Source organism: Astatotilapia calliptera, chromosome 3 (genome assembly GCF_900246225.1).
Source record: "Astatotilapia calliptera chromosome 3, fAstCal1.2, whole genome shotgun sequence".
Taxonomy (NCBI): Eukaryota; Metazoa; Chordata; class Actinopteri; order Cichliformes; family Cichlidae; genus Astatotilapia; species Astatotilapia calliptera.
Genome location: NC_039304.1, coordinates 23,947,887 through 23,962,061, shown reverse-complemented (window position 1 = coordinate 23,962,061; position 14,175 = coordinate 23,947,887). Strand labels below are relative to the sequence as shown.

Below are 14,175 nucleotides of genomic sequence, written 5' to 3'. Positions count from 1 at the left end.
CTGGCGGCACTGATCACAAACAGTGAGTAAAAACTTTAAGCTATAAATCTGTACTGTCACCGACTGACTCAGCAGAGCACTGATCGTGTTCTATCCATTACTGTGCTGCAGCGGTGTTTTTAAGCGCAACAAAATAAATATAATGCTGTTTTGCTAGTAATACTTGAATTGCTATGCCTTGATAAAAACTAAAACAAATCCAGTTTCTTTTTTTATTCTGTAACACGTTAAATCGGGGCTGACGTGAACGCGGCAGTCTACGACATAGTTCCTTTCGGTTTAACGAGAGCCCGAATCTAAATAGAAAGTATATTTATATTTACGATCTTTTTCTTGAGCTAGAAACAAAAGGGCAATGAAATGTATCCAACTTATCGTGATATTTGGACTGTTTGCAGGTAGGCTTTGGTTTTTAGAACGACGTTAAGTAGGTTTTAATCTAAACAGCGAGAGGGCGCGGACCCAATCTTTTCTCTTATTCGTATGGTCTTTCTGTCTATAATCGGGTCGCACCTTCGTGTTTGGCAGTAAACATTCAGTAAATGTTATTGTATAACAGCAGATTTTGGTTCAGCGTTAATTTTCAGTTGGCATCACGGAAAAAAACAATTAAGGATTAAAACTTTAGGCGTCAGTGAAACTGAAAACCTTCAGATTTGACCAGGTTATAACTCAGAAGCCTATCTGACTATGGAGAGAAATCTTAAAATGTTTACAAGTTTATTTGTACTCTTTTGTGGATTCAGCTTACACAAAAGTTATTAAACACAGTAAATCTTGGTCTGTAAAGTAACACTTTGGAAGCTAACTTCTCCCCAGATAGCCTATTAAAATAAATTTTCGGACCAAAGAAGCATTTCTTTTACCGAAAAGAAAAGTAATTCAGGGTATGCCAAAATGTGATCATTATTTCATAATAAAGAAAGCGATCGCTATAGACGGTAACAATAATAGTTAGTTATTAAGGCACTTTTAATCAAAATGTAAATAAATACAAACCATTATTTAGAACTGACAAGTTCTCCTGGATTAATGACCAGTGAGGAGAGAGAGAGAGCAAGGTTTCTGTCTTCTCTTCAGAATAAAAGAACTGAAGGAAAAATGTCATGTGGCAAGAAAGTTGCCAAGAAAGTCAAGAAATGATCCAATTATAAAAAATGAAGTAGAAAAAAGTTCGAAAAATCAGCCAAATTCAAACCGAGCTCAACACTGTTTTAATTTGGTAGAGATTTTACTCCAGATGTCCTTCCTCATGTGACTCTCCCATTTATTCAGGCTTAGGACGACCTGGAGGACATTTGCTTATGAACCCCTGAGGATGGATTTCTAGTATAATAATAAAGAAAATAAAAGAACTAATAAATGCTAAACTGAAATAAGCAAAGTCACTATGAAGATGACACTAAACTGAAACAAAAATTTAAATAAAACCAACATCAAAACAAAGTAGTTTTAAAAAATCCCTATCATTATAATTTCAAGGTATCTCCTTTATACCCACAAAAATTTAATTATTCAAGATATATCATCACATTACAGTATGTTACAGCACAAGTATCAGTTGTCTTAAATTGAAGAGAATGCAGGCATGTCTGCAATACTGAGTAGTTCACACTTAAGTGGCTTATATGAATATGTGGGACCTGCAATAATATGGATGTTTGGGGTTAATGTCCATTTTAAATTGAATGCTTTCTGGGTTTTATGTAAAGTCCAACATAGAAAAGTGCAGAGTTAATAGTTTAAAATGATTTGATCTGTAGTCCTTATAAGGAGTTAGAACTATTCTTTCTTTCAGAAGCAATAAACCTTTATCCAAGAATGTAAAAGCTGACATTTGCAAGTTGAAGCCCAACTGTCTTTGAATTGCTGCTTTAACCTTTAATATTTTTAAATATTCAACCTGGTTACACAGTGATAAGACTAAGATCTCCTCCACTATGCTGCATATTAGTGTCATCTGTTTGTTTGTTTTTAATTACAGAAAGGAAGACAGAATGCCCTCTTTCTCCAGGATATTTTCAGGAAACAAAGCCAGTACAAGCAGTGAGTGGCAAGAACATTATTCTCCCATGTTTCCCAAAGTTCAATCTGAGCATAGGACACGATATACTGGAGTGGCATTTCTATGAAAAAGAAATCTACACCTTTGAAAAAAAAGGACTGGTCCGAGAAGAGAAGTACAACAACAGATTATTCACTTCTACTGAGGAACTGGAAAAAGGAAATGCCTCAATTCAACTCTGTGATGTGAAGGAATCAGATGCTGGAGAATACTGTTGTTGTATTGCAACAAAAACAGTACCAATGCCAAAATGCACTAAAATGAATCTTGGTAAGAGCTCCACACAACATACCTATAATTGTTAACATATTGTTTTTTCCCTGGGGATTTTACAAGAGGTGGTTGCTATTAATAATTTGGCTACTACAATCATAGACCAGTAGTACCTCTTATCATTTTTTAGCAAAAGTTATCAATCTCATCTTTTGGTAAACCAAATAAATCACCTTCCTAAGAAACATTAAGGGATATAAGGTACACATTGCTTGTTCAGGGTTAAACCTTGGCTTCTGAGGTTCCTTAATTCTTCGTGGCGCAGATTCAACGAGGTTCAAATTTTGGCCGTAAAAAAAACACATTGGCCGTAACAAAATACAGCTGACAGTGGTAACACCTGGTGCATCATTTGCCGCTATAGCTGCTTTAAGGTTTGATATGTTTTGTGCTCAGAAATGGTCTTCTGCATACTATGGTTGAATTGAGTAAGTATTTGAGTTATTGTTCCCTTGCTATAAACCCAAAGTACTCTTACTATTTTTCTCTGAGATTAACTCCCAAAATAATTTTACACCCAAAATAACAAAATAAAAGTATTTTTCATCTTTCAAGGAAACATTTGAATTTTCTTTCTAGCCCAAAATGGATGAGGAGTTATGGTAATGTGAAGCATACATGGTAAAATTTAGCTCATTTTTGAAAAAGAAAAATGCTACCACGATACACAAAATACCCCTGTAAAGTTTGCCTTCATTTCTTTCAGAAATGGCTAGAATTTTGTGTTGGTAAAAACTGTATCGAAGCTTTGGTTGTTTAAAAAAAAGGCCTGCCAATGTTGAGAAAAAAAAGAAGCATATTCCCACAGAGAGTTTCTGCTGTATAAGTATTTCTTATGGAGGACGAAGGGAGTGTTGTTAGTCAAAATAACACTCTACATGAAATAATAATTACGGTGGCCCTTAGAGGTCAGATAGACTGCAATTTGAGAATCACCAGCAAATAGAAAAATGCTTCAAAGGAGACAATAATTTTGTTTGTCAGTCAGTTTAATCATGTCAAAATGAAGCATTACTTACAAACATTACAGCTTTTTTTAAATGACATTTTATATCCTGGAAAAAAAAAACAGTGGCCACTCACCTGCAAGTTCGCCTATTGAAATATCCCTTACTGTTCAGAATGGATTCTAATTTCTATTCTTTATGCAAGTAATTTGCAAAGTTATAAATCCAGATGTGCTGAAGTACAGTGGGGCAAAAAAGTATTTAGTCAGCCACCGATTGTGCAAGTTCCCCCACTTAAAATGATGACAGAGGTCAGTAATTTGCACCAGAGGTACACTTCAACTGTGAGAGACAGAATGTGAAAAAAAAAATCCATGAATCCACATGGTAGGATTTGTAAAGAATTTATTCGTAAATCAGGGTGGAAAATAAGTATTTGGTCAATAACAAAAATACAACTCAATACTTTGTAACATAACCTTTGTTGGCAATAACAGAGGTCAAACGTTTACTATAGGTCTTTACCAGGTTTGCACACACAGTAGCTGGTATTTTGGCCCATTCCTCCATGCAGATCTTCTCGAGAGCAGTGATGTTTTGGGGCTGTCGCCGAGCAACACGGACTTTCAACCCCCGCCACAGATTTTCTATGGGGTTGAGGTCTGGAGACTGGCTAGGCCACTCCAGGACTTTCAAATGCTTCTTACGGAGCCACTCCTTTGTTGCCCGGGCGGTGTGTTTTGGATCATTGTCATGCTCTTCAAATAAACCATTCCTCTGCAGATGATCTGTTAGCTGTTTGACAACTACTCTTTCAAGGATTTTTGATATGAAAGGAAGGTTGGAGATTGGCCTATAATTAGCTAAGACAGCTGGGTCTAGAGATGGCTTTTTGAGTAAAGGTTTAACTATGGCCAGCTTGAAGGCCTGTGGTACATAGCCGATTATTAGAGATAGGTTGATCATACTTAAGATCGAAGCATTAATTGTTGGCAGGACTTCTTTGAGCAGTTTTGTAGGAATGGGGTCTAAAAGACATGTTGATGGTTTGGAGGAAGTAATTATTGAAGTTAACTCAGAAAGATCAATTGGAGAAAAAGAGTCTAACTTAACATCAATGGTACTAAGAGTAGCTGTAGATAATATTACATCTGTGGGATGATTACTGGTAATTTTTTCTCTAATGATAAAAATTTTATTTGTGAAGAAGTTCATGAAGTCATTACTAGTTAACGTTAAAGGGATGGTTGGCTCAGTAGAGCTCTGACTTTTTGTCAGCCTGGCTACAGTGCTGAAGAGAAACCTGGGGTTGTTCTTATTTTCTTCAATCACTGACAAATAGTAAGATATTCTGGCTTTGCGGAGGGCTTTCTTATAAAGCAGCAAACTATTTCTCCAGGCTAAATAATGATCCTCTAAATTTGTGACACGCCATTTCCTCTCCAACTTACCTGAAGCACTCGAAACACGTTGTGCAACACAGATGAGCTTTCCACTGTTGATCATTATATAAATCACATTGCTCTGTAATCTACAACCAGAGTTTTGCAATTTTTTACAGTGTTTCCTAATTTGTTTCTTTGTATCTGGATTCCCAGGTTTTGGTTTGTCATCTAATTCTGTTCTTAGTTTACATTGCCTTTCTTATGTTCCCATGTTTTGTCTTGTATCCCTTTGTGTCAAATTGGTTGTAATTCCTCTGTGTTTTATTCTTTGTTCTTGATATTCATAGTCATTGTCTGTGTTTAATGTTTCTAGTTTCAGGCAATATTACCATCATTTATCTGGGCTCTGTTTTTTGTATTGTCTCCCTATTATCGTTATATTGTTTCTCTCGTGTCCCCCGTGCCTTGTGAAATTTTCCTTTGTTTGTGATTCCATGTTTTGTTACTTTCTGTTTTATTTTATTAGTCCATCTTCTCCGATGCACTGTGTTTGCTTTGCTTCCCTTGTCTTGTTTCACCCTATGAATCTGTATTCCTACCTGGGCCCTATACTACAAAGCTAGTTCAACATGTCCACAATATCTTTCTGTGTAGATTTATTCGCCTTACTCTGGCATTCATAACAAGTGGTGACACAAAACTTTGATAAGAAAGGGATGCTATTGGCAGCATCTAACCAATCTCAAAGGGCTGTTTCACATGAAACAATGATGAGTGCCACCTACTCTAAAGAAGATAGGTGGCACTCATCACTGGTACAAAAACATACCAGTAAAATAGAACAGTGTTGTAAAAAGAAATTGATGAATGCCACAGTAAATGCTTCAAATAATTTGGTGATTTAGTGCATGCAATTAACAATTTAGTTCTAGTTAATAGTTTTTCACTGAATGTACTTTTATTGTTGCTGATTATTTCTAAGGTGACAGCTACACATTAGAGGTCTAATACTTTAAGATGGATACATTTAAACATTAAAGCTTACTGTACCACAACCTGATTTGGAGATATGGAAATCAATTTAGTCTTTAGCAGATCAAAGTTAAATTAATTGACAGAACTGGTATTCTTGGTATGTGTTCTGTATTTCCAACAGTGGAGAGCAGACAGAGCATAACAAAATTTGGCCATTTTATAGTTCACCAAATTAATAAATGGACATTCCTGTAACAATGCAATACACGGTTTGTGCTTTGGTAAGGTACGACACTTATAAAACAAATTCCCACTGCAGAAAATCTATATCACACAAAAAACATGCTTTGAATAAAAGAATTAGTGAAAGTGTGACCTGATTTTAAACCAAAACTTAGAGCATAATCTGCTCCTGACACTTTTAGTTTTTATTCTTTCAGCTGCAGACTTACACATATTTACTCTTTACTCTTGAGTTTGAGAGTAAAGAACAAATAATTTAAACTTTGTATAAATTTGATATAAGGTCAGAAATTACAGTGTAGTTATGCCGTTTTAGGATCAGATCTAAATGTTTTTTTTGAAACATTTAAATAGTTTGCTTCTAACAGTAAAAAAATAATAATCAAGGAATAAAGTTACATCTAAAAATCTATATTATTTATTGTTGCTGTTATTTGCTCATTACTAAAATACAAAGACATTAGATGCTATCAAAAAACTGAGACCCTCCTTCTGTCGATGTTATTTTCTGGAGAATTGATTGATCAGTAGGTAATGATTTCATACTTGTTGGTCTCTAATCTGGTTCTTACCCTGCTCTAGACAAAGTTAGGTTCAAAGCACAAGTTATCATAGCAAGTTGCCCTGGTATGAAGTGAACCACCTTCGTAGTAGAGAAACCCAAGGTTAACCTGAGGTTATCTGCATCAGCCAAAGCCCAGTTTTGGGATATAGGCCTTTGTTTCCACTTCCCTCTATTCTATTGAGTGTTTATTGTCTGTGTCACCTGTGATAACCCACTGCACCCTGCCTTCCTTTTTGCCAACTTGTGTCTTTTTTTCAGGCATTGGAGAGGCAGAGTTCCCGTTCACAATAAGTGACACTGGCAACACCTGAGCCCAGTGTGCCAGAGCTCCATAAAAAACCTTTAGTTGTGCAGCTGCTTCATTCCCCTGAGATACCCTAGTTGGTTTTGAGTTGGTTCTTGCATTTAACAGCATTATGTACACCATTCTCTCCCATGCACTCCTCTGGTGGTACTGATTACACACACCACAGTTTGTATTTATGGCAATAGGTTTCTTTTTTCTCTTTTATTTATTTAAAATAAAATAGTTTTGGAAGACATTCCCATGATTTTCTGGAAGTGTCTCTGGGACATTTCCAGGGCTGTCAGGTGAGTAACCAGCTTGCTGGGAGCCTACCCGGATTACTGGGCTGAGTGTTTGAACAGCCCACCGCAAATCTGCATGGAAACTAGGGTTTATGGTGTAGGTGAGCTAGGATAGGCAGGTAAGTAGGGGAAGATTTCCATTTCAGTGAGGAATATTTTTAAGGGCACTAACTGGCCTGGGGTAACACTGTTTTGTTGACTGTCTTTTTTCCCCCTCTCTGCATGAGCCTTGAAGAGTCATGGCAGTTATACAGTGGCTTGCAAAAGTATTCGGCCCCCTTGAACTTTTCCACATTTTGTCACATTACAGCCACAAACATGAATCAATTTTATTGGAATTCCACGTGAAAGACCAACACAAAGTGGTGTACACGTGAGAAGTGGAACAAAAATCATACATGATTCCAAACATTTTTTACAAATAAATAACTGAAAAGTGGGGTGTGTGTAATTATTCAGCCCCCTGAGTCAATACTTTGTAGAACCAGCTTTTGCTGCAATTACAGCTGCCAGTCTTTTAGGGTTTGTCTCTACCAGCTTTGCACATCTACAGACTGAAATCTTTGCCCATTCTTCTTTGCAAAACAGCTCCAGCTCAGTCAGATTAGATGGACAGCGTTTGTGAAGAGCAGTTTTCAGATCTTGCCACAGGTTCTCGATTAGATTTAGATCTGCACTTTGACTGGGCCGTTCTAACACATGGATATGTTTTGTTTTAAACCATCCCATTGTTGCCCTGGCTTTATGTTTAGGGTCGTTGTCCTGCTGGAAGGTGAACCTCCACCCCAGTCTCAAGTCTTTTGCAGACTCCAAGAGGTTTTCTTCCAAGATTGCCCTGTATTTGGCTCCATCCATCTTCCCATCAACTCTGACCAGCTTCCCTGTCCCTGCTGAAGAGAAGCACCCCCAGAGCATGATGCTGCCACCACCATATTTGACAGTGGGGATGGTGTGTTCAGAGTGATGTGCAGTGTTAGTTTTCCGCCACACATAGCGTTTTGCATTTTGGCCAAAAAGTTCCATTTTGGTCTCATCTGACCAGAGCACCTTCTTCCACATGTTTGCCGTGTCCCCCACATGGCTCGTGGTAAACTGCAAACAGGACTTCTTATTGTTTTCTGTTAACAATGGCTTTCTTATTGCCACTCTTCCATAAAGGCTTTGTGTAGTGCACGACTAATAGTTGTCCTATGGACAGATTCCCCCACCTGAGCTGTAGATCTCTGCAGCTCGTCCAGAGTCACCATGGGCCTCTTGGCTGCATTTCTGATCAGTGCTCTCCTTGTTCGGCCTGTGAGTTTAGGTGGACGGCCTTGTCTTGGTAGGTTTACAGTTGTGCCATACTCTTTCCATTTCTGAATGATTGCTTGAACAGTGCTCCGTGGGATGTTCAAGGCTTGAGAAATATTTTTGTAGCCTAAGCCTGCTTTAAATTTCTCAATAACTTTATCCCTGAACTATCTGGTGTGTTTTTTGGACTTCATGGTGTTGTTGCTCCCAATATTCTCTTAGACAACTTCTGAGGCCGTCACAGAGCAGCTGTATTTGTACTGACATTAGATTACACACAGGTGCACTCTATTTAGTCATTAGCACTCATCAGGCAATGTCTATGGGCAACTGACTGCTCAGACCAAAGGGGGCTGAATAATTACGCACACCCCACTTTGCAGTTATTTATTTGTAAAAAAATGTTTGGAATCATGTATGCTTTTCGTTCCACTTCTCACGTGTAAACCACTTTGTGTTGGTCTTTCACGTGGAATTCCAATAAAATTGATTCATGTTTGTGGCTGTAATGAGACAAAATGTGGAAAAGTTCAAGGGGGCCGAATACTTTTGCAAGCCACTGTAGAAGAATTTGTTGCTGCACTGTGTAAAGGTTTCCTCGATCGCTGCACTAAAGACCAGCTGTCAAAAGTTGCAGATGAGTATGAACTTGATTTAGGTGGCAATGGTGATAAACATTGTAAAGATATTGTGAAAGCTGAGAAAGATTAAGATGCAGTTAAGTGAAAAGGGTGTCTTGGTGGCTGGGCAACAGGGAACTGGTCAGCCAGTAATAGCGATACTGCAAGTTTTACCAGGACATTTGACTTGAGCAACAGAAAGAGCTAATGTTGCTACAAATGTCATATGAAAAGGAAATGCAAAAGTTGGAACTAGAGAGGCAGAGGATGGAATTGGAAAAACACAAGTTGGAGGCTGAATCCTGTTGCAGTAGATCCAAGCCTTCCTGTTCCTTTGGGTTTGAACATGGAGTGTGGTGAGTATGTTGAATGTGACATGGTTGACAGGCCTAAGAAGTCTTTATTGCCTTTGTTGACAGGGATGGGTTTTTTACTGTACCTGGGGTGGAACACCAAAGTCTCAGGATTTTGAGAGACACTGGTGCTGTCAACTCTTATGCCGTGGGGTCCATTCTCCCATTTTCAGATGAGACTGCCTATGGGAATAAGATTCTTATGTGAGGAATGGGGTTGAGGGCGGTTCTGCTTCTGGTGCATCGTTTCAACATTGAGTGCGAATTGGTGCAGGACGATGTGCTGGTGGGGGTTTGGGCCTGCATTGCCAGTAGAAGGAGTGGATATCATTTCAGGTATTGATTTAGCCAATGGTCATGTTGGGGTAAATGTGTCATCACCCCAGTAGTCACAGATTCACCTTTGGATTTGGGCCGCAGTGAGTTAATGAGTGTGGAGAGAGCTGACCCATCCATGAGACTGCAGTTGGGGTCTGTGTTGTCAGCCCCAGAGATGAAAAGTGTGGCTAATGGTTATTTTTTGCAGAATCTTATTTGGTGAGGATGTGGGTGCCCCATGGGGTGGACTTTGTGGGGGATCCACCAAGTCGGTGCAGCAAAGTATGTCAGCAGATTTTCTGAAAGGCTATTGTCAGGTTCCCCTGTTAAAAGGAGCACAGGAAGTGGCGATATTTATTATTCCTTCAGGGCTGTTCTTATAAAGTGAGGCCATTTGGTTTGAGCAATGCACCAGCTACATTTCAGCATCTTATGAATCGCATTGTGGCTGGGTTGGCTGGGTGCCGTATATTTAGATGACTTGATGGTCTAAAGTGACTCTTGGGTTTTTCATAGAGTTAGGGTACAGTTTGACCGTTTAACAGAGGCAAAGCTCACAGTGAATTTTGCGAAATGTGATTTTGCTCGGGTGACTGTGACTTAACTGGGTTGAGTGGTTGGGCAACGGTGTGTTGCTCCAGTAGAGGCTAAAGTGATGGCAGTCAAGCATTTTCCACAACCTTCTACAAAGGAGTTGATGAGATTTCTGGTGGTGGGGTATTATCTTGGTTTCTGTAAAAACTTTTCCACCGTGGTTGCACCACTCAGCAACTTGTAGGAATAATAGGAGTTTATTTTCCTTACTAAGCGTATTGCTATCTTTACCTTTAGTGTTCTAGGTCTTTACTAAAAACTAAAATGAGAAATCTAGATATCCTTATATGAATGAGTATATTAACCAAGTAAATAATTTTTTCATTACAGAGCTGAAGAAAAGGGATCAAGGAGAAGGGCATGGAAAAGATAAAGTGGGTGAGTACATTTGAGTGCCATTTTAAGGAATAATCCCCCGAATATTTAGCTAATTATGTGTAGTTAAACAAAGCGGTATGCTTTCTTTTTTTTTTTCTTTTTTTTCTTTTAACAGCAGCATGTCTGTTTTAAAGCTTATGTCATTTGTTTGCAGATCTAATAAATGAAAATATAATTAATACAGAAAATGTAACCAATCCAGCAAAAACAAGTAAGTAAATTCTCAGTTTCAGATTTTTAAAAATGCAGCCTGTTCTTGTTTTTATTCCTGGGAGTAGGCTTATGATTTCAAAGGTATGCATTAGGTGTCTTTACATTTATGTAAAGTACATTTATGCCATGACACAGTGTTAGTGGCAATAGTGTGGAAGACCTGTGGCATCAGATTTTAACATATTTATATATGTTAAGGGGTGTTGTTTTAATGACCTGTATTTTAACTCAAACCATCTTTACCTAAACTGGGAGCAGTTTAGGTAAAGATTATGGTTCTCTTTTACAGGGCAACAGTATATTTGTGGCCTGTTTTTTCAAGGGAACAGTATTTACCTGACAAAATAACAGTATTTATAGCCTTGAAAAAAAACAACGTTTTAGTTTTGTGAGTTAGTGGTATTTTTTTTCCACATAGAACTGTCATTCTATGTGGAAAAACAATTAATAAAAAACAAAAAAAGCATGACCCCATGAGTTGTTTTTCTTCAAAATCTTTAAAATGAAAAGTTGTAATATATTCATATTCCAGGTATTCCTCATAAAATATGTTTGTAACATGAGGCCATTTGCATTTTTATTAATTTTTTCATTAATTTAAAGAAAATACTGTTTTTGTATCACTACCCCACTCTTCCACAAGTGTGGTCAAAAATGACCCAAGCAGTTCCTATGGAATCTTCTATGAAACTTTCATTCTTAGCAACTCTGACTGTCCCACTTACGCTTCTGATGGATCAGGAATTAATTTTTACACATTAACATACATGATTTATAGTCAGGGCTGCACATAAGTGGTCCGCAGGTGTGCATTTGCTGTCAAAATAAAAGTATTCCTGGAAATTCTGAGAACACGCGCTTCTTTTGCCGTGGAGGAACACCAAAGTAATTGCTTATGGAGCTTGGTTCTTCGACATCTTTAAGAGTTCTGAAGAAATGTCTGTCCTCCTCCAGAACATTTAATGTACGCAAACGCACGTTCCAACTTCTTATCTGGTGCACGTCTTTTATTTTAACAACGATTGCACACCTGTGGACCACTTATGTGCAGCCCTGTTTATAGTTTTCGGTGCATTTCAAATATTGTCCTTTCTGATGTTTTTTTTCTTTAAATATCTAAAGTAACATGGCTGCTATGAGGCCAGCTGGGATCCCTGTGGCCCTACAAATGATCCAGGGTGGATGGGATGAAGAGCCCATCGGAGGCATTGACTCAGAATCTGACATCTATATAGAGGAAATGGATATTGAGTCCAACAGAATGAGCCCCTCTTACTGCTCTAGCCACAATATTCTGAATTAGTCAGCCAGGGCTTGCACCTGGGTTTAGTACTGTCTCTCCAATAGATGCATGGAAGAGGTGCTGACATGCACAAACATGGAGGCACGGAGAGTAGACAGGGGAAAAGAGTGGAAAAATGTAATCAAACTCCTGGCCTTCATTTGATTGACCATTCTTGCAGGAAGTGAGAAGAACTGGGATGTACCAGTCAGTGTGTTTTTTGGGAGTCCTCTGCATAACCCATTGTACAAGGCCACTATGTCAACTGCAGGCAGAAATTCATCCTCAGTGATTGTGTTACAGTGGATGAATAACTTGTGCCTTTCAAAGGGAAGGCCCAGCTTCTGCAGTATATGCAGAGCAAGCATACAAAAGTGATACAAGGATACAAAAACTGCAATTTCTTAAAATTAATGAAAACATTAATTAAATAAAAATGCAAGTGGCCTCATGTCACAAACATGTTTTATGAGGAATACCTCAAATATGAAAATATTACAACTCTTTGTTTTAAAGATTTTGAAGAATAACAACCGAGTTTATAGCAAAATGCATTGTTTCTATTTGTGGTCATTTTTGACCCCACTCTTGGAAGAGTGTAGGTATTGGTAGGTTGTGCATCCAAGGGTTAATGAATGTTGGCTTTTAAACAATCAAAGCCTGGACTGCATGGGACTTTTATCTCCCTTGACTCACCTCAATATTTCTTTGATGCTTACAGATCCTACTGTGGTCGGTGTGGTAGTGGTTTTGTCTCTTCTCCTTGTTGCAGGTATATATAACACATTTACAGTAAATATATGTGTTGTGTTGACAGATTTATTATGACCCTTTAATTATTCAATGTATTGTACTCATTTACATTCATAAAGGAACATTTTGAACTTCCTTATGCTTAGTTTTGTTCATGTTTTTGCTATTTTTACTTAGAAATTGGATAATGTTAGAGATGGGAATAATTTAATTTTAAGAAATTAGCATTTTTCATAAAATTGAATACTTTATATACTGTAGCGAGTTCTGAATACTTTTTGATTCAAAGGAATCAATTTTGAGTGCATAAGTACACCTTCAACTTTGACCTGTTGGTCAAGGTAGAGACATGCAGTTAGAAAAAAATAATCCGAGTAATGTCGGGCATATGAAATTACTCAAGCTTCTTCTTCTTCTTTTTTTTTTTTTTTGTTAAGGTCTTATTTTCATATGCTACAAGAAGAACAGTGAGGAGCAAAGGTAGAAACGTTAGTCAGATCCTTTTACCATGGATTTCACAAGTGTGTTGAAAAGCATGTTATGAAAATGCATCTGACAGTGTTTTAAATACATAAACTTAACTATGTGGTACTGATTGCTTAAAGTACAGTGTACAAATACTAATGGATGTTTTGTGTTGTATAGTAATCCAAGACAAAGTGAACAAAACAGTGAAAACACAGAGGAAAATACAGCAGTAAACCTGGAAATGGAACGGACAACAGCTCATTTAAGACAGCGACGGAAGTGCTCTCTATCTTGATGATAGCAAATCACAACCATGGAACCATCCAATCTTACTAGGTTGTACAGTGTAAAATGTTTACAACATAACAATCTGTTGTGAAGGACTGCCTTAAAATTTTAATTTGAGTCAACAGTTTGTTTTGTAAGACAGTTAAATGTTATATTGATGAAGAATCACATGTTGTATAAACTCTTGTGTTTACTTGATTTTCTTAATTACCCAAGCTTCCTAAGGTAGCTGTATGAACTTGTAAATCAGTTTCATTTTAATTATAAAAGTTATTGGACTTGACGTACATTTAAAAAAAAAATTGGTGTGTATTAAAATTAAGTTTTCTTTAAGCCTTCCAACATCTATCTCAGCACACCTGTTTGGTTTATCTTAATCTTACATTTAAATTGGTACATTGGTTTAAATTGTTTTTTAGTTATTTATGCTTCGTAATTAAATAATGAATAAAAAGTGAAAACAGATTTAAGTTTATCTAATCATTCCATGCAAATCTGTTACAAGGACATGATAAATACCCATAAACATCCAACCTTAATCATGTATTGCTCCATCTCACTCATGTGTGAATAAAAA

At 37.5% G+C, this 14,175-nt stretch overlaps 1 protein-coding gene across 2 annotated transcripts; it reads left to right on the top strand.

Moving 5' to 3' along the window:
- The first annotated feature begins 314 nt into the window (after positions 1–314).
- On the top strand, positions 315–13,950 carry LOC113019006 (programmed cell death 1 ligand 1-like). Of its 2 annotated transcripts, XM_026162491.1 has the most exons (7): positions 315–398; positions 1,985–2,335; positions 10,547–10,594; positions 10,749–10,805; positions 12,811–12,861; positions 13,280–13,322; positions 13,488–13,950. In XM_026162491.1, exons 1-7 carry the CDS (start codon positions 356–358, stop codon positions 13,603–13,605), a joined length of 711 nt encoding a protein of 236 aa, XP_026018276.1. In that variant the 5' UTR covers positions 315–355; the 3' UTR covers positions 13,606–13,950. The 2 variants fall into 2 exon arrangements, with proteins under 2 accessions (XP_026018276.1, XP_026018277.1); XM_026162492.1 differs by lacking the exon at positions 13,280–13,322.
- The last annotated feature ends 225 nt before the right edge of the window (positions 13,951–14,175 follow it).